Source organism: Meleagris gallopavo, chromosome 6 (genome assembly GCF_905368555.1).
Source record: "Meleagris gallopavo chromosome 6, MGAL_WU_HG_1.1, whole genome shotgun sequence".
Taxonomy (NCBI): domain Eukaryota; kingdom Metazoa; phylum Chordata; class Aves; order Galliformes; family Phasianidae; genus Meleagris; species Meleagris gallopavo.
In genome coordinates, this window is record NC_139409.1 from 16,585,852 (window position 1) to 16,606,197 (window position 20,346).

At 39.0% G+C, this 20,346-nt stretch overlaps 2 protein-coding genes across 8 annotated transcripts; one reads left to right on the top strand and one right to left on the bottom strand.

Annotated features, from left to right (window-relative positions):
- Positions 1-2,060: 2,060 nt before the first annotated feature.
- On the bottom strand, positions 2,061-11,259 carry THNSL1 (threonine synthase like 1). Of its 7 annotated transcripts, none has more exons than XM_085227233.1 (3): positions 11,109-11,259; positions 7,468-7,547; positions 2,061-6,976 (listed from the first exon to the last, which is right to left on the bottom strand). In XM_085227233.1, the coding sequence occupies exon 3, from the start codon at positions 6,898-6,900 to the stop codon at positions 4,696-4,698; it is 2,205 nt and encodes a 734-aa protein (XP_085083359.1). In that variant the 5' UTR covers positions 6,901-6,976; positions 7,468-7,547; positions 11,109-11,259; the 3' UTR covers positions 2,061-4,695. The 7 variants fall into 7 exon arrangements, with proteins under 7 accessions (XP_085083359.1, XP_085083358.1, XP_085083356.1 ...); XM_085227232.1 differs by having other exon boundaries at positions 2,061-6,971; positions 7,447-7,547; XM_085227230.1 differs by having other exon boundaries at positions 7,447-7,547.
- Positions 11,260-11,334: 75 nt separating this feature from the next.
- ENKUR (enkurin, TRPC channel interacting protein) lies at positions 11,335-19,584 on the top strand. Its single transcript, XM_010712445.4, has 5 exons — positions 11,335-11,522; positions 11,765-11,910; positions 14,752-14,978; positions 16,240-16,386; positions 19,198-19,584. Exons 1-5 carry the CDS (start codon positions 11,455-11,457, stop codon positions 19,369-19,371), a joined length of 762 nt encoding a protein of 253 aa, XP_010710747.2. The 5' UTR covers positions 11,335-11,454; the 3' UTR covers positions 19,372-19,584.
- Positions 19,585-20,346: the final 762 nt, after the last annotated feature.

Sequence of the window (20,346 nt, forward strand, 5' to 3'; positions counted from 1 at the left end):
TTGGGCACAAGACTTCTGACAAATGCATGTTCAGTAGGGAAAGCTCAAGCTTGCTGCCTCCAGACACTTTCGTAGTGAGTATTTCCTACAGTGTGATGGTCTATTTGGAAAGGATGGCCTCAAAGTTTTGTTCTTAGAGACATGGATCTACTCCAGGCCACGGTGAAATGCAGGTTGAGAGGAGAGCCATGGAGATGACCAAGGGGCTGGAGCACCTCCCTTGCAAAGACAGGCTGAAGGAGATGTGCTTGCTCAGCCTGGAGAAGAGAAGGTTGCGAGAAGTCACACTGCAGCCTTCCAGTATTTAAAGGGGATTAAAAATAGGAGGGGAATCAACTTTTTACTCAGGTATACAGTGATAGGACAAAGGGGAATGGTTTTAAGCTCAAGGAAGGAACATTTAGATTGGATGTCAGTGGGAAGTTCTTTACAGAGATAGTGGTGAGGTGCTGGAACAGGCTGCCCTGAGAGGCTGTGTGTTCAAGGCTCTTGAACCTGCGTTCAAGAGCAGGTTGGATGGGCCCTGGGCAGCCTGCTCTAGTGCCAGATCTGGACATTGGTGGCCCTGTCTGAGGCAGGGGGGTTGGAACTTGATGAGCCTTGTGGTCCTTTGCAACCCAAGCCATTCTATGATTCTGCAATTTGTCACTATTCTCTGCCAAATAATTCATCTTATCCTGCTTAAGTGGCTCCTCAGGATTTAAAATTTGTGGCATTCACAGACTTGAACAGTAACTGTTGAATTTTCCTCTGTGTAGATCAATTACCATATATTTAATTTTTGTATAAACACATGAAGGAGTACCTCTTAGGAGATTAAAGAATATCAAATTCTGAAACCATCTCTTTCAGAGGACTTCCTTTATATCACAAATTGGAAAGGACTTAAGAATATATTTGCAAAGAAAATGCTATAGTGTGGATCCTGGAGTATTTATTTAGAAAAAATGCAGTGGACACAAACAACCATAGGCATACCTCAGGCACACCAAATGTGATCTTAATATCAATGTGCATTCTTGAAGTCTTCGAAGAGCAAAGCTGATCTGAAAAACAACAATCTTCCATTCAGAGTTTCAACCCCTAAATATCCTGTTACCTTCAAAACATAAATAGGAGTTCTTTTTAAATTTTAAGACATTAAGAAAACAGAGCTCTTTGAAGTCAACTGAAACTGCTCTATATAGACCCTTTATCTAAAATTATTGTCACCCTGAGAAGCAGGACTTTGACTTAAGGCAAGTAACGAGCAGCTGCTAAGACTGCAAGAAAAACAAAGTATTTTCCATATAAATATTTTTATAACAAGAAGTATAAACATTGGCATTACAAACTGTTCCTTGTTATATCTGTCTTTAAGATTTTACATGTAGTATTAGTGTTCAGCAAAGCAAACCAACAGAAACTAATAGCTTAAATAAAGCTATTTCTACCATTTCTACCATTCTCCATAAGCCCAGCTTATATTCACTTAGACTGCAACATATTATCCTTAAGCAAATAGCAAATGTGTACATTAATCCCAAATAGCTTTAAGAATCCTACTGACCATCAGAACGTACGTGTGCTTCTGTGCATCATTAGTGCATCACTTTTTCTTAAAGAATAGTACACATTACACACGTGGGATGTTGTCTTGTCACACAATGTCTGAAAAAGACAAAAAGCAGCACTCGTGCTCACTCAATGGTTAATGCCCTTTGAATCTTTCATGAAACTAGCAGCAAGGGAAAAAAATGCAATCACAGTGGCACAATATCTGTTGAACTACAGTATTTTGCTGAATGACATTCAGAGAAGTTGGACTGGGAAAAGGTAAGAATTGCTTCCCTCACTGCCCTCTGTCCTCTTGGCCACTCTCTGCAGTGAGCGCAGAGGAAGTTATTTGCTCCTCTCCCATTCCTTCAGGCCCAGGATGTCAAAGTGAGACAGAGGACTGTGCACTGCAGCTTCCACAACAGTGTCAGCACCCAGGTACAAACACCACAGATTTGGGATCACGACACTACTGCAGTGTCTCATGGTACCCATTACCAGAACAGAAGTAGATGCGGCACACAGTTGGTTCATTTCATGTATGATGAAGTTCAGTTATTACGTTCCTAAACAATGTAATCGAGCAAGTATTGTATTATTAGTACATTTCTGAAAATGTCTTAACATTTTACATGCTCTTTAATCACTACCTTTGTGTATTTCAGCTTCACAAAAGCCCATAAGTACAGCTGAGTTCTTACAGAGTTCATGTAACCATATCAACCCTTTATATTTTCATACCATGTCAAACATTGTAAATAGGAATTTTACTAATACTTTCCCCTTCAAACCAAGCTCGAGCTACAGCCATGAACTTTGAAATATTGATTGTTTGAATCATGCCAAAATAAATCTTGTTAGATATGTTGCTTAGTTGTTACTATCTAACAATCAGTTAATTCCAGGTAGGTCAGAGTCTTTTAGCCTAATCGTGTTTAGAACCTCAGCTTTTCTCTTTCAGGTACTTCCTATGAAAACAAGCTTGTCTTTGGAAGTACTTCAAAAACACACTGCAACTGCGTGTGACAAACTGCCTTATGGTAACATGCAGCACTAAGCCTCATGGAGCCAAATAGTACAGAATTTCTCCAAGTCCTTACAACAAAACCCATTCCCATCTCAGTAATGGAAACAACTTTTTTTTTTTTTTTTTTAAACTTCGAAGATTTAGAACTCATGTATTGTAGTGTTACACTTGGGACTAATGTAGGAACCAAACTGATAAATTCAGAAATGCAAGGTAGATGGACACTAATCACCAACACATTGCTTCTTTTTTGGCAGTATACCTACACAACATTTTTAAATTATATACTGTATGATCGTTCTTGTGTTAGAAAAAGATTTTTTGAAGTTACTGCAGAAATAAGAAATAAGGTCTAAACAAAAAAAGTAAACTGGCAGATCTTGGAAAGGCATGCAAAAATGGCAGCACCCAAAAAGCTATTTGGTCACTCACACCTTTATCAGCTACATATAACTTTATTATACAACATATTCACTGTGGCAAATGCACATCATGTTGGGTCTTTCAGTTTACAGTGGAACACTACATAAATGGAGAATTTTTTCAAGTAGTTTGCTGAATAGTGTTTTCTGCACCTCTAATGTGGCAGAAAGTACAAGCAGACCCACAACAGAAGGGAAGGAATGATTCTATGAGCATTGTTTTGTCTCTATATTTTGGCAAGAGATCAAGTCCTAACATAAATGAGATGCTCCTTCTCAAAGAGGCAAAAATGTCACCAATTACCACCTCTCTTGCCAATACCTTTCTCCTGCTGAATCTTGGTGTACGTACTCCCATCTGACTACTTCCAGCTCTTTACCTGTAACTGGCTGCAATTCACAACTTGCCAATACATTATTTTAGTATTCCTCATAGCATGAAATGTAGATATATTTCCTGCTCTTGCCAAATATAGTCTATAATTAGCAGAGTAAGATTGCCCAAAACCATACAATCGCCTCAGGCAATATGCTCTATTTTTTTTTTAATTAAAAAACAAAACAACAACTAAAAAAAAACAACCAGCACAGAGCCTATCATTAGCAAAGATAGACTGCTAGCAAAGACCTACTTCAGGTTGCACAACGAATACCTCTGATGGCATTGCATTTGCCAGGCAAGGCACTGAAGTTCATCCTTCACTTTACTTGATGAGCTACCAAGACCTGTGAGACACTTCCTTGCTGTAATTCATGCAAAACATGAATAGAACGTTGAGAACATTAACCTAAAAAAAAAAATACATATGACAACAGAAGGAATTAGAAAGATACACGAACTCTATGAAAAAAAATAGTATACAATAAATAAACGTAAATAAATCCTTAAGTTTGGATCTTATCTAGGAAGACTGATGCTAACACTAGTCAATAGCATTAAAGAAGTATTCTAATGTCAAAAAGTTAAACTAGAAAAGACCTAGGAAAGACTACTGGCACACTGGAGGATGAGCTGTATCTCAAAAGGTACAAATATTAAAGAAAGGATTCTATCATACGCAGAAGAATATCTGGAAGGAAAAAGAAAGATGTCTGACAAACAAAATAACCAGATGTTTTACATAAATGTTGGCCCACAAAACATAAAAAGAGCATCATACAAGAAAGTAGCATACCATAAAATTACATGGTTCAAGGATTAACAGAATACGTATGCTTTAATCTTTATAGTGAAATCACACTTCACTAGGAATATTTGAGCATCATCACTATCTTATTGTGTTTTGGCGTCCTAAGTGAAGTTAGTTAAACTTTAACTGATCACCTCCTGGTCAGGTGATCACATCATTCTTGCAACAAAACTAGAGCCATTACTTTCAGGACAGACTTCATTACCTCCCTCCTTCAGGGGAGAACGCTTCAGCTTGTGAATGAGACGGTGCTACCAAGAAAAGCCTGCTCTGCTGCTGTCCCTAAGGCATGTGGCCTGCAAGAATACTCCAGGCTTCCAGTCTCTCCATTCAGAACTGTTCCACGCTACTAGAAATCTCACATGCATAAGAATACTGCTGAAAATCTGACAATTATAAAAAGATACAACTGCGGATGTTACGCTGTGAACTGGACACGAGCCAGATAAATCATGACTTTATTAAAACATGCAGTTTGATAAGGTACCACAAATGACAGAGTACACATCTGACCGGCTGCTCAGAAAACTTTCATAAAATGATTTTGAATTAAGGTTTCTATACAAGACATCAACATACTTAAATCAGCAGCGCAGACCCGGTGACCCTCATTCTCATTCTTTTTCAGGGTCGCTAATAGGCCCCAGTGGACTGGAGGCAGAGGGCTGTAAGAACTCAGCAAGTGAAGCTGACTTAATGGGTTTTGTTTTATTTCCGTAATCCTCAAGGCCCTCAAGATAGCAGGTGCAAACTTAGAATAATGAGCTGTAGATGAAATAATAATTGGACAAGTTCTATCTTGTAATCGATCTGCAACTACTTTAGCAACAGCTGTGTGTGTATCCAGAATATATCCTGTAGTGCTGTAGACAGAGTGAATGGCAGCGAGGCAGTCCTCCTCAGAGCACCACCCAGCCACCAAGTTCTGCTGAAGCTTTTCAAGTAGGTCTTTCCGCAGCTGAAAGTGGCCCTGATTTTCCAGCTGGTTATATAACTGTATCAACAGCTGTCCATCACCATCAGCAATCAGGTGCAAGTATCGCTCAAGATTAGAGGACTTCAAAATATCTACTGCTGGTGAAAAAGTTGGAACTAATTTCCTTCCCCTCAAATCATAAATACCTGTTCTTATAAAGTCTGTCAAAACATTGTTTTCATTGGAAGCACAAATGCATTTTCTAATAGGGATTCCCATCATTTTGGCATACAAGGCAGCTAATATGTTGCCAAAGTTCCCTGTAGGAATGCAAACATCTACAGGGTCTCCAAATATAATAATACCTTGATGAACAAGATCGAGGTATGCAGAGGCATGATAAACTACCTGAGGAAGCAGTCGTGCCCAGTTTATGGAGTTTGCTGCTGCTAAAGCAGTGCCATACTCTACTGTAAGATAGCCAGTATAATCTGAGTTGGTAAAGATTTTCTTTATAGCGGTCTGGCAAAAATCAAAATCAGATTTGACACCTACTGACCAGGCATTCTCTTTCTGACAACCAATCATCTGTGATTTTTGAATTGGGCTTACTCCATCCTCAGGAAAAAAACTCATCACAGCAATTCTCTGTTTGTCAGTGTCATGGAGACGACTAAATCCATCTAAGACAGCACTCCCTGTGTCACCAGAAGTAGCTACCAGAACCAAGTAATTGCAGCTCCTGGGAATGCAGTATGCGAATATATGTGGCATCATCTGTAACGCAAAATCTTTAAATGAAGCCGTTGGTCCATGAAATAACTCAAGGAGAAACTGATTGCCTGTCAAATGTCTAACTGGGGCAATTTTAGAACAAGTAAAGTTTTCTCCGTATGCAGTTCCAATAATTTCTCTCAGTTTAGAAGCAGGAATGTCAGCAGGATGTATGCATCTCTCTAGTATCACCTGAGCTCTTTCAGCATAAGTTGCTCCTATTAGAGTTTGCCATTCTTCAGCAGTCAACACTGGAAGTCCTCTCTCAGGGACAAAAAGTCCTCCATCCGAGGCTAAGCCTCCAACGACAACATCACTGAAATACTTGTGAGAGTTGTTTTGTGTACTCCTAGTTGAAACATAAGTTTCCACTTCTGAGTTTTGGTATCTCTTCACAGCATCAAGCACCTTTTCTGCTACAACCTCTGCTGCCATATTGCCCCCACAAAGAACGCGAACATCGTACCACCTTTTGTAGAATTGCTTCCTAAACTGAAGTATGTCCTTAAGAGAAGTAGCAGGACCCTGGCCCACGATGCGATCCACTTTCATTGACTTCAGGCGACTCATAATGACCATTGTGGGCACATCAAGATATACAACTATGCCATTTCTTTTCACATGCTGCATGCCAGCAGTGTGCATTGGATTGGACCCAGTAAGGGAAATGACACTTCCAGATGCTGAAAACTTCAAAAGGGCTTTTCCTTCCTCCTCTAAAAATTGCTCATTACCAACATCCTGCAGTTTTTCTGACACACTCATATTCCAGGTTCTTTCAAGGACATCATCATCTATATCTATGACAGGGCAATCTAACTTCTGACCTACTATTCTCCCAACTGTTGTTTTCCCAGCACCTGGAGGTCCCATCAGGATAATATTTTTGTTTCCAATAAGAGAATGGCTCGAGAACCATGACTTTGATATCCGTTCAAATGTTACCAGTCTTGAAAACATCAGTTTTAAACAAATTTTAGAAAGACTGTTTTGGGTTATCAGTCTCAAAGGTTGATACTGAACAGTGTGAAACATCTTCTGTTGCTGTTTTTGGTTTTTGTTTTTGTTTGTTTTTTTTTTTTTTTCGAAGCCACCTTGTCAGCCCACTGAACTGATTCAAAAAGAAAAAGAAAATAACAATTAGTTCTTCAATAAACATCTTAAAAAAAAAAAAACCTAAAGGATATAAAATTGAGAACAACAACAATTAAAACACAAATCTAGTAAAGACTTTGTCAGTGATAGGAGGTATGTATTTTTCACAATATGATCACCCGTTCCACTCTGCTATATAGCTCCAGCTTGGTTTCACTGACAAACCTAACTTCAAACAGTCCTTGCCCCTCAGGTTAAGTAAGGATACCTAGGCCTAGCACTACAATACTATTTGCATATAATACTGTTAACAGGAATTAAAATTCAATTATTTTTGTTATCTAACAGACTTACTTAAAAGTACAAATTCATAAACAATGAAATTTAACTAGACCACCTCCATGTAATTACAATATTGAAGTCTGTATGCTCCCCAATTCCAAGACACCTTGAAAACCAGACAACAAAGACAAATGAAATACCCACCTACATACAACAAAAACTCACAGACTTGTGCAACAGCAAGGATGGAAGAGTTGCATCCAGCTCTCTTCTGATGGAATGACAGAGCAATTTGTGAAGTGCTCCTACAATGGAATTGTATTGGATGTAGTTTGTGTAAAGCGAGAGAAAGACATCATGAAAACACTTCACTCCCAAAAGTACATTAAAGATTAAGTAGGAAAGCAGCATTCTCAACACAGATTAAACAGACGCCCTCAATGAGTTTTTTCGTTTGCTTAGAGAAATCACTGCCAACACGACTGGAGTTGCAAACCATGATTTGTTTGTTATGTTTAAGGCCACAGGGTGAAGGACTCTCAGAATCTCAATAAAGGAGGGACACTGGGAGAGAAAAACAGCACTAATTTGCACAAAAATCCCAATAAAGTAATTTTTCATTTTAAACAGGCAAACAAGTATCACTTTGTTATTATTATTTCTTCACTACTCATATCTGAAAATGTTTGAAGAACAACACAGAATTTCCCTTAGGAAATTAATATAACTTCAGATGCAAAAATTCAACTATACGATCACTCATGAATTCTTTAAATTTAAAAATATATATATATATGTGTGTGTGTGTGTGTGTGTGTGTGTGTGTAAAATCACTTTTTTTTGGAGATTTATTTTAGCTGTTACAGCATGCGGGACAGAGATGGCTAACAGAGCTGCTTTTTCCCCACCCTCCTGGCAATGTAACACCTAGCCAAAACTGCAATCAGCTATTTCTAATAACTATCAATCTAGCTGCTAGCTTTCCATCTAGCAGCTGGGTGGGTGCAACACACTGCAGCAATATTTGTCTGCTTTGTCAGCTACTCAGACCAGAAAAATAATTTTTAATGACAAAGCTTTCCCTTTGTTAGTCATAACAGACTCAATAGAACAAATACAGGAACTCACTTTAGAGTAAGTCACCAAATCTTTCATAGAGCCTTTTCTCTAGACAGTTTTGAAACCAACAGTGCTTTACACTATAGAGGACAGAAGATGTCTTAGAGTTGCACAAGACTGGTGAGAACCAAATGAACTGTAACACCTTCCAGTAACCTACCAATGTTTACAGTTACCACAGGAGCCCTTTAAGACCTGGCCTACCTCATCAGAACACACAGTATGGAATGATCCTAGAGACACAGGTCACTCCAACTTCAAAAGCGACATGGAGGCTCAAGTTTTCTCAGAGCAAACCACAGAGATTTTCACTTTCAGGTGCTCCTCACTCTAGATTCTGCTGTGTGTTCCTAGATCTGTCTTTCATGCTCTGCTTTCTTTACCAAACTATTTCTACATGTTTCAAAATCAAGTGTTTCCAATTATTCAGATCTTTTCATTTTGCTTACTTCTGTGTGGAGAGATAAGCTTGCAAGCAAGTGCCCTAAATATCATTATATTTGGTATCTGCAGCCTGTACACAATAAGCATGCTGTAACTACAAGGTATAAACCAGAGTAAAGATGGGCACTTCAGACTGCACAGTTTTTTCTAATCCTTGTAAAGTACAAGGGAATATGTAGGTGCAACAAAGTTTTAGGTAACAACTATTTAAAAGGCAAAAAAAAAAATAATCTTTCAAGAGTATTTGTAATATTCAGTGCCATTATAAAGTTGTTCTGTAATGGTAATGCACTGAAGTGAATATACAGATACAGAGATAACAGGGCCAGAAATTGATACTTAAGTTTCCAAATACGAACATGTTCAAGATATTAAAAAAAAAAAAAAAAAAGAGAGACAATATTTTAGTGATTTTATTTTTTGAGCATAGTAATAATTTCAAACCTTATTTAGGAACAAAAGGCATACAAATCATGCCAAGCATAGTGGCCTGTCTACACCTCTAGTTGCGCTACAGAAGCGTTTTGAGGTGCAGTACTTAATACATAATACAGCTGCAAACCAGAACATCCAGACTGCTTTATGAATCTAGGACACAGAAACATAAAAGCCCCAAAAATTAGTGCTGTAGGCAAGGAAGGAAATAGACACAGACTTCTCTGATTATATACTTGCCATATTTACATAAGGTTACAAGCAGTCTGTGAGATTGCCTGAAATCAAGTCAGTAAATCTGATGCAAGAATGTGCATGGAATTTTATTCACCTGCTCAGTTTAATCTATCACAGTTTCACCCAACCTTGCACCCATATGAAGCATTAAAAGAATGAAGATATGAAGATTTTAAAAAAACAGTTCAATAACTGCAAGCTTCTTTTTATTATGTAAAAAACTTTTTACTATGTACTAAAACGAAGCTTGCAATTATTGAACTGTTCTTTTAAAATCATTTTTATTCCAGTGTCAAAGTTTTACTGTGAAAATGGTGAATGTGAATTACACTTCATGTCTAGCTGAGTTTACCAGTCTAGTAAGAGCACCAAACCAACCACCTTTAGCTACAGCTACTTGTACCAGCAGGCTTTAGGGGTGAGAGGGTGTTGTATTGAAGCAGAGCTTATACCTGTACCTGTACCTCCAATGAAATCAAGTTCTGACAATACATGTCAACCATCCACTTGGAGGGCTGAAGGGTCCTGGTATACTTGCAGTATACACTTGTATACACTTGTATATACTTGTATACACAGTTTTAACAACCATTAATGATGACAGGAGTTATAGTGAAAATTGGTCTTAGCTACCAGTGTAGACACAGAGTCTGCAAAGACACAATGTATGGTTAAAATCCAGAGACCAAACAAGTCAACGGTGGCTGTTGGAGAACCCAAGGTAGGTCAAGACAAATAATTATCATACTTCAAAGCTTCCAATACACAAAAAAACCTTCCCTTTGACTTTTCTCAGAACCAACTTCAACCTTCCCATGATCAGCCCACAGCCCAGAATGCTGAGATGGTACTTAAAAAGGAGGCAAACGTGTGAAATCAGCCTCTGCACCTCGTTTCTGCAAAAGCCTTAAAGGAGGGTGAGAAGTCCTCCCAGTTACCAAGTGTAAAAGCCAGGTCACAGCAGCAGATGAGCAACCACAGCAGTCACAACTGGTGCAGGGAAAAGGATCGCTTACAAAATACACCAGCAGCTGCAGCACTGACAAAACCGTACAGCGAAGGAAGCAGGAATGTTCTGGGGGCAGATCTGAGCTGCCATGGGGATTCCCACTCTGCAGACACCTGCTAAAGCTTTCCAGAACATAAGTGGGCACTCAAATATCTCTAGGAGCCCCGCTCATCTGCAGGAAGGGGTCGAGCTCATTTTCGAGCGTGTGAGACCTGTAAAGCAGAATACAAAAAAGGAAGCCCCGATCTGATGTCTGAACACAGCGGAGCTGCCGCCGCGTACTACGCAGCCGCAGTGCACCGCTGAGGGAGCCCAGAGCTGCCCTGCCCGGCCCGGCCGCTGGGGAACGCGCCGTCCCGACACCTCGAAGACGCCGAAGCGCGGATAGGAGGTTGGGATCGGACGGATTGCAAAACACTGAGCTGGGCACCACGGAGCCAGCCCGGCCGCACCTCACCCCCCCCCCCCCTCCCACTGCTCAGCCAATGCAGCCCTGGACTCCCCCAACCCTCGGGAGCAGCAGCGGGAAAAACCTTTGTTTTGTCCTGTCTTGCCCGCCCCGCGGCTCGGCCCCTCGCGGCCCGGCCCTGCTCCCCACAGGCGCCCCTCAGCGCCCACGTACCGGCGAAGCGGGGCGGGGCCCTCAGGTACCGCACGCGCCCCACAGCCGCGCCTCCACTGCCCGCACTGCGCACGCGCGGCCAACCGCCGCCCCTCACCACCCGCCCGCAGCTCTGTCGGCTTCAGCTCCGCCAAACGCGCTTGCGCTACCGCGCGATGCGTCACGCCAGCCCGGCAGCCGCCTCCCGCCAAAGAAAGGGCAGAAAAGAGGTGGCGCAGCCCCGCCTCTCGTGGCGCTGTTGCCTAGCAACGCGGCTCCTTGGTGACGGCGGCGACAACAGCGTGAGGGCCGCGGTCTGCCCGGCGGCAGTCTGAGGCAAGGGGTGGGAGGCGGGAGCAGGCGGAGGATGGCTGCCCAGGAGAGTGTGTATAACCTCCTGCCCCGGCTGGAGGAGAAGCCCGTCAAACCGCCCAGGTACGTGGGGATGTAAAGTGACCGGTTCCAGCAAGGCGCTAAAGCCTAAGGGTATGGGTTGGGTACGGGTTGGGTATGGGTATGGGTATGAGTATGGGTTTCAGTGTCAGGCAGCGCTGAAGTTTAGCAGGGAGGTTATGGGAGTGGTGGCCTTTGAGAAGATACAAAATGAAATAGCATGGTCTTTTGTTGTGATCTTTTCTGACCTTTAACTTCTTCATGCCTATTTTTTAACATCAAAGGTATATATCGACATTTAGGCCATCTGTGAAACTTGAAATAGAGCGAAGTAAAGCGCAGTGGAAAACTATGGGGCCAGCAAAAGTTGCGGTGCCATCTCCAAAAAACTTTCTGAAGAAACACTCCAAGGAACCCACGTTACCAGCAAGTGAGTGTGTGCACTGATCACGTGAAAGGCAGGGTGTTCTTTCTCAGCTGCAGCCATTTAAAGACTGAAGCTGTGTTGACAGCGTGATCTGTCCTTCTGATACCTCAATTTGCAGTTACATAATTTAGATTTGTATGTTGTTCTTTCATGCAACTGATCTTTAGAATTCAAGTATATAATATTAGCAGGCATATTAAAACTGAACTAATTGTTTGTAATGCTGGAAGTTATTTAGGTAAATAAATATATTTGTCTTGATTGTCACCAACATACAGCCTTTCAGTATTCACTGTTAATGCCTCTTAATCCTGCAGCATTAAATTGACTGGCATTGTCCAAAGTGTAGAACTTTTTTTGGAGAGCTGTGTATCACAGTGATAAGAAAACTGGAATACTTTATTGTAAAGAGCCAGTTTTTTTCCACCACCCTATCTTCAGGCACAATTCATAATTCTGGATATAAGAAGTTCATGGCCCATTCTGCAATGCTGCAATGACTTCAGTACTGCTGGAGTTGTAAGTACCTTGCTGTTAGAATTTGTAATTGAATTATTAAGTTTTAGTTTGAAATGACTGTTAGCCTGGAGAAGAAGAAGCAAAAAAGCAAAAGCCAACCAACCAACCAACCAAAAAAAAAAAACAGAAGAGCTTAAAGTACCATATTTTAAAAATGCCGTCTAAGAGAACATGTGGCTCAGCACTAAAGCATGTATGGTACATGCAAATGACTTTAGTGTTGAAAATACAGGCTATGACAGGAGCCTTTGTAGGTTTATTGCCTCAGGCAATATGAATTATCAGAACCTTAAGGTAAGTTTTGGTGCCTGAGGTCCTGTAGGTATTCTAGGTGGTTTTTACAAAAGATCATCTCTTTTTCAGGAAAGCTGAACAGCATTCGGTTTACTGGAATGTAACGCTTCATGGCAACTGATCAGTAATGCTTTCAAGATCTTGTTAAATTGCTGCACTCGTGTTTTAGATGAGCATAAGAAAGAATGTTGATTCACCAATAACTTGGAGCAGTCCGTAATGTTCCTTTTAAGTACTTTTTTTTAAAGTACTTTTAAGTATTGCAAAATTTCTGCTAACTACTACAAACTGACTGTGTTTTGGCATTCAGCACTCTGATCTATTTTTCTCATAAGAGCAACTTATAATATTTTTATTTCAACTTGCTAATTCAGGACTTCATTAAAAACAACACGTACTGGTGTGTTTGCATTTAGAGCTGATGTACTGTAGCCTCAGAATGACTATGACACATCATAGCTACCATTCAGACCAGTAATCTCATTGCTGTGATTAGATCCTAACAGGTGTTGAGAACAAGCTACATCTTCACTAAGGTATTTCTTATACTTATGTTGAATGGAGTTTCATACTTACCTCAGAAAACTTACATTGCTTAGCGACCTCTTTTTAATGCATGGCACTTTCATCTCTTGGAACTTAACCAGTTATCATATGTCTGTGTAGGATTATGGCATTTTTGTAATGATTTCTATGCCATCTTGAAAATTGGGTTTTATCTATCTAGTTAAAAAGTAGATTGCAAAGACAAAGCAGAAAGATTGATTTTTTTTTTTCCCCGAAAGTCTAGGATAATGTCATTTCTAGAGAGTTTGATTACTTAGTAAGTAATTCCTTAAAAAAAGGTATGTTTCCTAATCTTCTACTGCATCTGCTTGTATTACTGGTTTCTGGCATTCATTTTAACCAAACTATGTTACTGGCTGCAGAAGTGGGGCTCCCAAAACATCATTTGTGCACCAGTGTTATGCAGGTAAGGGTGAGCAAGTGCTCACTGAGAAGCTTCAGGGATCCTTTTTCCAAAATGGTGTCCTTAGAGAAACAGATTTAAGTCTGTGTTCTACAGTACTAAATTATGGCAAGCTTTCAAAACAAACTCAGAAAAGTTCATGAGGTCAGCATCAGGAAGCCAGCTGTTGTGGGAATGTACTCTTACATATTAATGACCCTAAGTTGGAATTCTGTCTGCTGGGAAATATGGTGGGAAATGAGTTGTCTTTCATCACTCAACTGAATTGGCAATACTCCGGAGACTACCAACTTTCTATTGGTGTGTGGAAGAGATTACACCAAAAAGCAAGGGTTCCTGCATTCTTTGGAGAAAGAATGGTAAGAAGCAGTATTATGGAAGAGCAGGAGCAGGGCCACACCTTAAGGGAGGCCAGGAATTAAGGGTGACGTAAAAATGACCTCACCAACAGGAGCAGGCCCAGCACAGCGGAAGCATGAAAGCAGAGCAGGGCAGTGATGAAAATGAGTAAGTGAAAATGAGTCAGTGGCCTAGTGATCGTCAGGCAAGACAGGGTAGCAGGCCGGGTCCATCCACTGATTCTACAAAGCCCTTCAGGGAGAGTCCAGGGGCAGGCACACCTGAGCTAGATGAGCTAGGGACTGACTGCCCAGGGCTGGGCTGAAATGAAGTGTGCTAAATGATACTGGTCAAGACCAGCAGGGCTGACTAGTGTGCTCAGAGTCCTGATAGTGAGCACCTCTGGTAAAAACAGTTTTCATTACATCTTAAGTAAGTCCTGTGCCACTACAGTTAAGGCGTATTGAGTGGCATATTATTTGGAAAACTTATCTACAAAACAACTTCAGATTTCCTAAACAACTTAAGCTTCAATTATTCCCAACAAGCATATTAGTTTTTATTATAGTACTTTCCCAGTTTACAGTACAATCCCAGTCAATCTTTTTAGTGTAGTTACAGCTGCTTTCTACTTCATGTAATTTTGTGCATAATTTTTGTCTTTTTAAACTGCAAAGCTCTATAGGGTTATTGCCAAGAATTTTTACATCCTCAATTCACAGGAAAAAAAGAACAGGAGAGTAAGAAACTGCCTGCATTATCAGTACCACGGAGGACAGATCGCCCAGTTATGGGAGTTCAGAGTAAAAAGAATTTTATAAAAACAAACGCAGTTGCTGCTATCACAGGATTGCCTAAAAAGCCTCAACATATTTATGTTGATAGAAGACAGGGAGACAAATACTTGCTTGAAACTTCAGGACTTGTTCCAAAATATATTAAGAAAAAGGTAAGTTCTATTAAATTATAGTGAAAGTAATAGTAGTGATGCCTGTTTTAGATTCCCTATTTCTTTCTCCTCTTAAATATTTAAGATTTTTTTTTTTTGAGATGTTTTAATACCATTGCTGCTTATGGTAGGTCTATGAAATTGATCAAGGAGAAATCACTGGCAGTAGAGTACTGCCTTTCCTTTGCTCTGTATTCACTTGCTTATGCTCTCAGCAAAAATTTGGCAGCATGTTGCTGCTAAACCAATAACAGATGTGTGTTGCATTGGGAACTCTTGGAGTATCTAATAAGGACACACAGAGCTGGTTTCTTCAACTTCAGCTTCTGCTCATGCAACAGTCTTTCCAAGGTGCGAATGGAGAGATGGGATCCATTGAGCGAAGTCAACATTTAGCCAACAGCCCTGCTAAGCTTCTAAAAGGTATTTTAACTGAAGTGTGGAATAAAAGTTTACAGTTTAATGAAGGAACACAGATCAGTATGGCAAGGGTAGTACCCTTACGTAGGTAAGGGTAGTGGGTGTCAGAATGTGTAAAGGACAAGAGCAGTTCTTTCACAGCCAAGTTATGCAAAAAGAGACATGACGTGTGACATAGCTTGTCACGGGGTAGATGCAGAAAAATGAAGCAGCAGTCCTTGCAGAATCTTTGCATGGCTAACATAATCAAGAGTAGTACTCAACACTGAAAAATCTGTGAATCATTTAGCATTTGGTTGAAAGAAGGTGTATTCTGTATGTTCCCCAAGTACATCTGGGATATTCAGAAAAGATTTTTCCTCTCAGAAACACAAATCCACTGTAGCCATTATGAGATGGTCTGTAATTCCTCTCTAGTTAACATTGTGCCAAATCTTTGGCATGCAATGTTTTAGGATACCGGAAGACCTTTCAATGACAATATCCAAGGAATGTGGACAGTAGAACTTGATGCCATGTGAGAAAATTTTAAATAGCCGGCTGTCATTAACAAATTTCAGACTCTTCGCTCAAGAATCAGTTTGTATAAGTGTTTTGGTTTCTGAATTCTCTTCTGAGGTGGTGACAAAAAGTTAAGGGAAATTGTTTATATATTTTCATCAGACTACAAACAGGATCACATTTCATACTTCCAAGAACATGGTAATTTAAGATTCTATTCTTCAGTGGCACAAAATTCCTTTTCAGACTGTCTTTCTAAATGTGTTGCACTATACGTGACAAGTATGTATTTGTTTTCTTCTTTAAAGCACATTCGGACACTTTTTCCTTGCCCTTATAGGATTATGGTGTTACACCAAAATATGTAACCCAGAGAAGTGAAGAAATGAAGAAAGCTCAGGAAGAATATGAAAACAGTGTTTTGGAGTATCTCAAGAAAAAAGCCATGAAACAGTTGTCTGATGAAGAGAGAGAATGTCTACTGCAGGTGCAGATTGTGATTTAGTGTAAATAGTAATATGTGCATAAGATTAATAGGGCAATGTAAGTCCAAATAAATGATAAAGTGATAAAGATTTTTAAGCAAAGCAAATGAGTGCCTACTTCCTCACTAGATGGAGCTATAGAACAGTTGTAAATTAAGCTGAAGGGCGCTGATCTATCCTCAGTTTTCAATTCAGTTAGATTAGTATCCTCTTTAATGACTTGGAATTTCAGTGGAACTTCAAAGAAATGCAAAAAATCACAGATGTTTTTTAGTCTGTCCATCTGAAGCAAATGATGATGAACATCTAACTCACAGAAATTAATTGATTAATTAGCAAAATCCAAAATAGTAGCCACAGTGGTGTCTTTTATGCAACAGGCAGCAGATGCCTAGGGAGGAGTATGGGAGAGAAGTGAGAGTATTGCATTGATAGCAATAGAAAAAGTATAACAGCAAAGTTGAAGATGAAAATGGCAGGGAAGGTCTGAGACAAGCTGATGATGCAGCAAATGAACTACACAGCAAAAATGTATATGACAGGAGGCATGTGAGTTTTGCTGCTCACAAGTCTAATTTTGTTTGATCATGTTCCATATTTTTCAAATACAACATTGAACAGAAATCTTTTTTAATTAAAAAATAAAAGTTTATTTTTGCTAATTCAGTAGTTTCTTCTAATTTTTTTCAAAAATGCTTGCTCATTCATGGGTCAGATTACTTATATCAGTTCTATTGTCAGCAGGAATTAACGTCCCCAGAGTATGTGACTCCTACCGAGTGCTCAGCTGAGGACTTGTGGGAAATCCTGTCTTTTAAAATAATTGACATAGTTACTGAACACAAGAGCATTATCTGATCTGGAAGAATACGTGGCAATAGATGTCTCATAACAAAATTAAGGCTCATGAGCTTACAAAAATAAAAATAAATAAATGGAAATCATTTGCAACAACATTTTTGAACCCTCTCTCCATTATGCTTACTTTGGTTAGGATTTTTGAAAATGAAAAAATGTTGATAAATGCAGTTCATATTTCTCACTGATCCAGCATGTATTAGCATTCCTTATACAAAGTGAGGTATTTGGTTTGTCATCTAGCCCGGAGCAATAGTGGTCAGCATACTGCATTGTTGTTGAAGGAACTGTGAGGGGGACTTTTATAGAGGGAACGATGATCTGCTTCTTATCTCTCTACTCTGCAAGGATAGAGTAAGTTTTGATGAGAGGATATTCTAAGGTGTTTTCAGTGATTTCCAAACCAGTTTTCACTAATGTAAAGAAAGAAGAATTACTAAAAAAAGAAAGTTATTAATGACTCTTCTTTGAAAATTTCAGAAAAACTATATTTATTTTCATGGCTGTCAATTTGTAAATAGTACCTTATGCCTGGTTGACTCTGGATTTCATTTAAGTACTTTACAGCCTTGGATTACAAAGACAGTAACTTTGTATGACAGTATGTTGCTCTTAGTTGCATGTGTTGAGATAGGATTTTTAAATTTATGTAGATATTTGTATATGACTTGTATAGGAAGAACCTTTGTGGGCAGCAGAAGATGCTTGAATAAAAATATACATTCAAACTATGAATTTCTGTGCAACAAATACACTACTTTGAATCAATAAGATATTAATTCGTATTAAAATGTATGTTTTGCTTACTCAACATTTGCAAGAAGACGTCATTTTTTTCTGTTAAATCTGCTCCTACAGTGGACCAAATCAGACAAGTTTATAGGCATGAGAATCCTTGAACTCTAAAATAGAAGCAACAATCTTCAAAGCCAGGACTAAGAGTAATTCTTCTAAATGTAACTTCAGTAAGGCAATAATCAAGTTAGCCAATATGGTAGAAAAGATGAACAATAGTGGAGAAGAAGGAGATGAATTTGGGAATCACAGTTTGCCATGAAATCAGTGTATCTGTTGAAGTGGTTTTTAGCTAGGAGGGTCTCTGTTACTGGAAATGATGCTGCTGGTGGTATAAACTGCATTGGTGTAGACTTGAATTTGGGCTTGAGTTTCAAATATTGGTATTATTGTGATTTCTTAAGATCAGTTGCACCACATGTTGTGTAGAGGTATCCGCAGTAGCCAGTTGCGGAAGTGTTTCTGTAGTGAAGTTTGTAAAATAATTCTTGTTGCCTTTTTGAAGAAAGCAGTCAACTGAGTGATGAGTTTTGAGGCAGTTTGTATGAATCCCTGTGGTTCCTCAGTAAGCATGCTGGAATTAGATATAACCAAGCAGTCACTGTTAACTGCCTGTAGATTGATAGTATGGGAAGTCTCTTACGTAGAATAAGGAAGAGTCAATCTATTAACTTGGTGCAGTTTTTCTTGAAGATGCTGAGGATTGGAAATGAAATGTAGTGTTCCTTGAGTTACTGATAGGCTGTGGAGTTGACTGTTGATCACTGTGTTAATCACGCTGATACACTTTCTACAACTTAGTATTTTTGTAGCTCCTCCTCCATTCACTTGTTTTGTTTTATTATTGCTCAGTTCTTGCCTCTTAAAGACTAAATTTTTCTCTCTAAAGCACGAAGGTTTTTTGAAAACCATTCTTTATATTACATCAAAATGAATCAAAATTATTTTTGCTGGATCTGCCTTGACTTACACACATCTAATTTATTTTGTCCAATTATTTAAGATTATTAAACTTTACCCATGTATTTATGTTATGTTATGTTACATTGTAGTAGAACTTAATCAAGGGCAATTTTACCAAAAGTAAAGTGATTTATGTGCATATCATTTTTAACAGATTACTTTTTCTCATATGTTTCCTTTTCTTATAATGGCACTAGGGACTGAAAAAGAACTGGGAGGAAGTGTATCACGAATTTCAGTGTCTTTCAGTAGAAATAGACACTATACCCAAGAAGCTGTATAAAGGAAAGCTGGAATCACAGATGAAGCAACTGGAACATGACATAGATGTAATTGAGAAGCACAAAGTTATTTACATTGCAAATGAGTAAGGACTGTTTTTCAGACATTGCCTCTTTCCTCCTTTTCTCTTTCTCTACCCTCGTCCTTCCAAGAAAAAAAACCCAAAGTTCAAAAGAAGTTGAAATTATTCAGGAGGAAATATTCAAGTAATAGAAATATGCATCTTCTTAGTTATTTGTAACAACTTCTCTAATTCTCAACTGTACAACTCATTTTTTTCAAATAAACTTAATATAACTTTATATGAACATGAATTTAATCTATTATTTTTTGTAATTTTTATTAGCAATTAAAATGCCTATTCACATCAGGCATAAAAAATACTGTTCTATATGTTTGGGGCACTTCTTTCCTTACACAGCCCAAACTAAGTGGAATAATTGTCCGCTGAAGACACCTTGGTAAATATTCAGAGTGGGATGGCTTCTGCTCTGGTTATTAAAGAGCTGCTGCATTTTACTTAAATGCTTGAACGATTCTATTTCTAAACAGTTTGGTTTCTACACAACATTTTGTTTATGTAAAAATAATGCAGTAATACTGTATTAAATCTACAACTAAAGTAGAAAAATGTGGTTTAATTGCTATTGTATGTATAATGTTAGAATGAAAGCAATATACAAGCACCTGAGTCATGACTAGATAGAAATTATACAGAATGGCGTAGTGTACTGCATCTATTTCCACGTAAGGGAAAAATGCTATTCTTAGTTAACCTTTGCTTCCAAACACAATTTTTTCTATGTTATATCAATTATTTCCAACAGCAGCTGTTGTGAGATCATTGCAAGTGACATCAGCACAGGATGAAGTCAAGAATTTCAATTGAACTTCTAAAAGCCAAATTTTAAGCCTGTCTGGAAAGGGTTTGAAGATTTAACGTCGATTCTAGGTTATATTTCTTGTGCATTTTAAGCTTGTCTATGGCATACACTAAGGGAGCTTGAGAGACAGGTGTCTATTTTGTTGTTTCTCACTTACAGGAAAGCAATGTTTACTTTTGA

Excerpts from the sequence above, each read along its gene's own strand:
- THNSL1 (XM_085227233.1), bottom strand. The coding sequence starts at position 6,900 with ATGTTTCACACTGTTCAGTATCAACCTTTGAGACTGATAACCCAAAAC.
- ENKUR (XM_010712445.4), top strand. The coding sequence starts at position 11,455 with ATGGCTGCCCAGGAGAGTGTGTATAACCTCCTGCCCCGGCTGGAGGAG. Across the intron at positions 11,523-11,764 it reads AAGCCCGTCAAACCGCCCAG|GTATATATCGACATTTAGGC; the intron begins GTACGTGGGGAT and ends TTAACATCAAAG. Across the intron at positions 16,387-19,197 it reads AGAGAGAATGTCTACTGCAG|GGACTGAAAAAGAACTGGGA; the intron begins GTGCAGATTGTG and ends TAATGGCACTAG.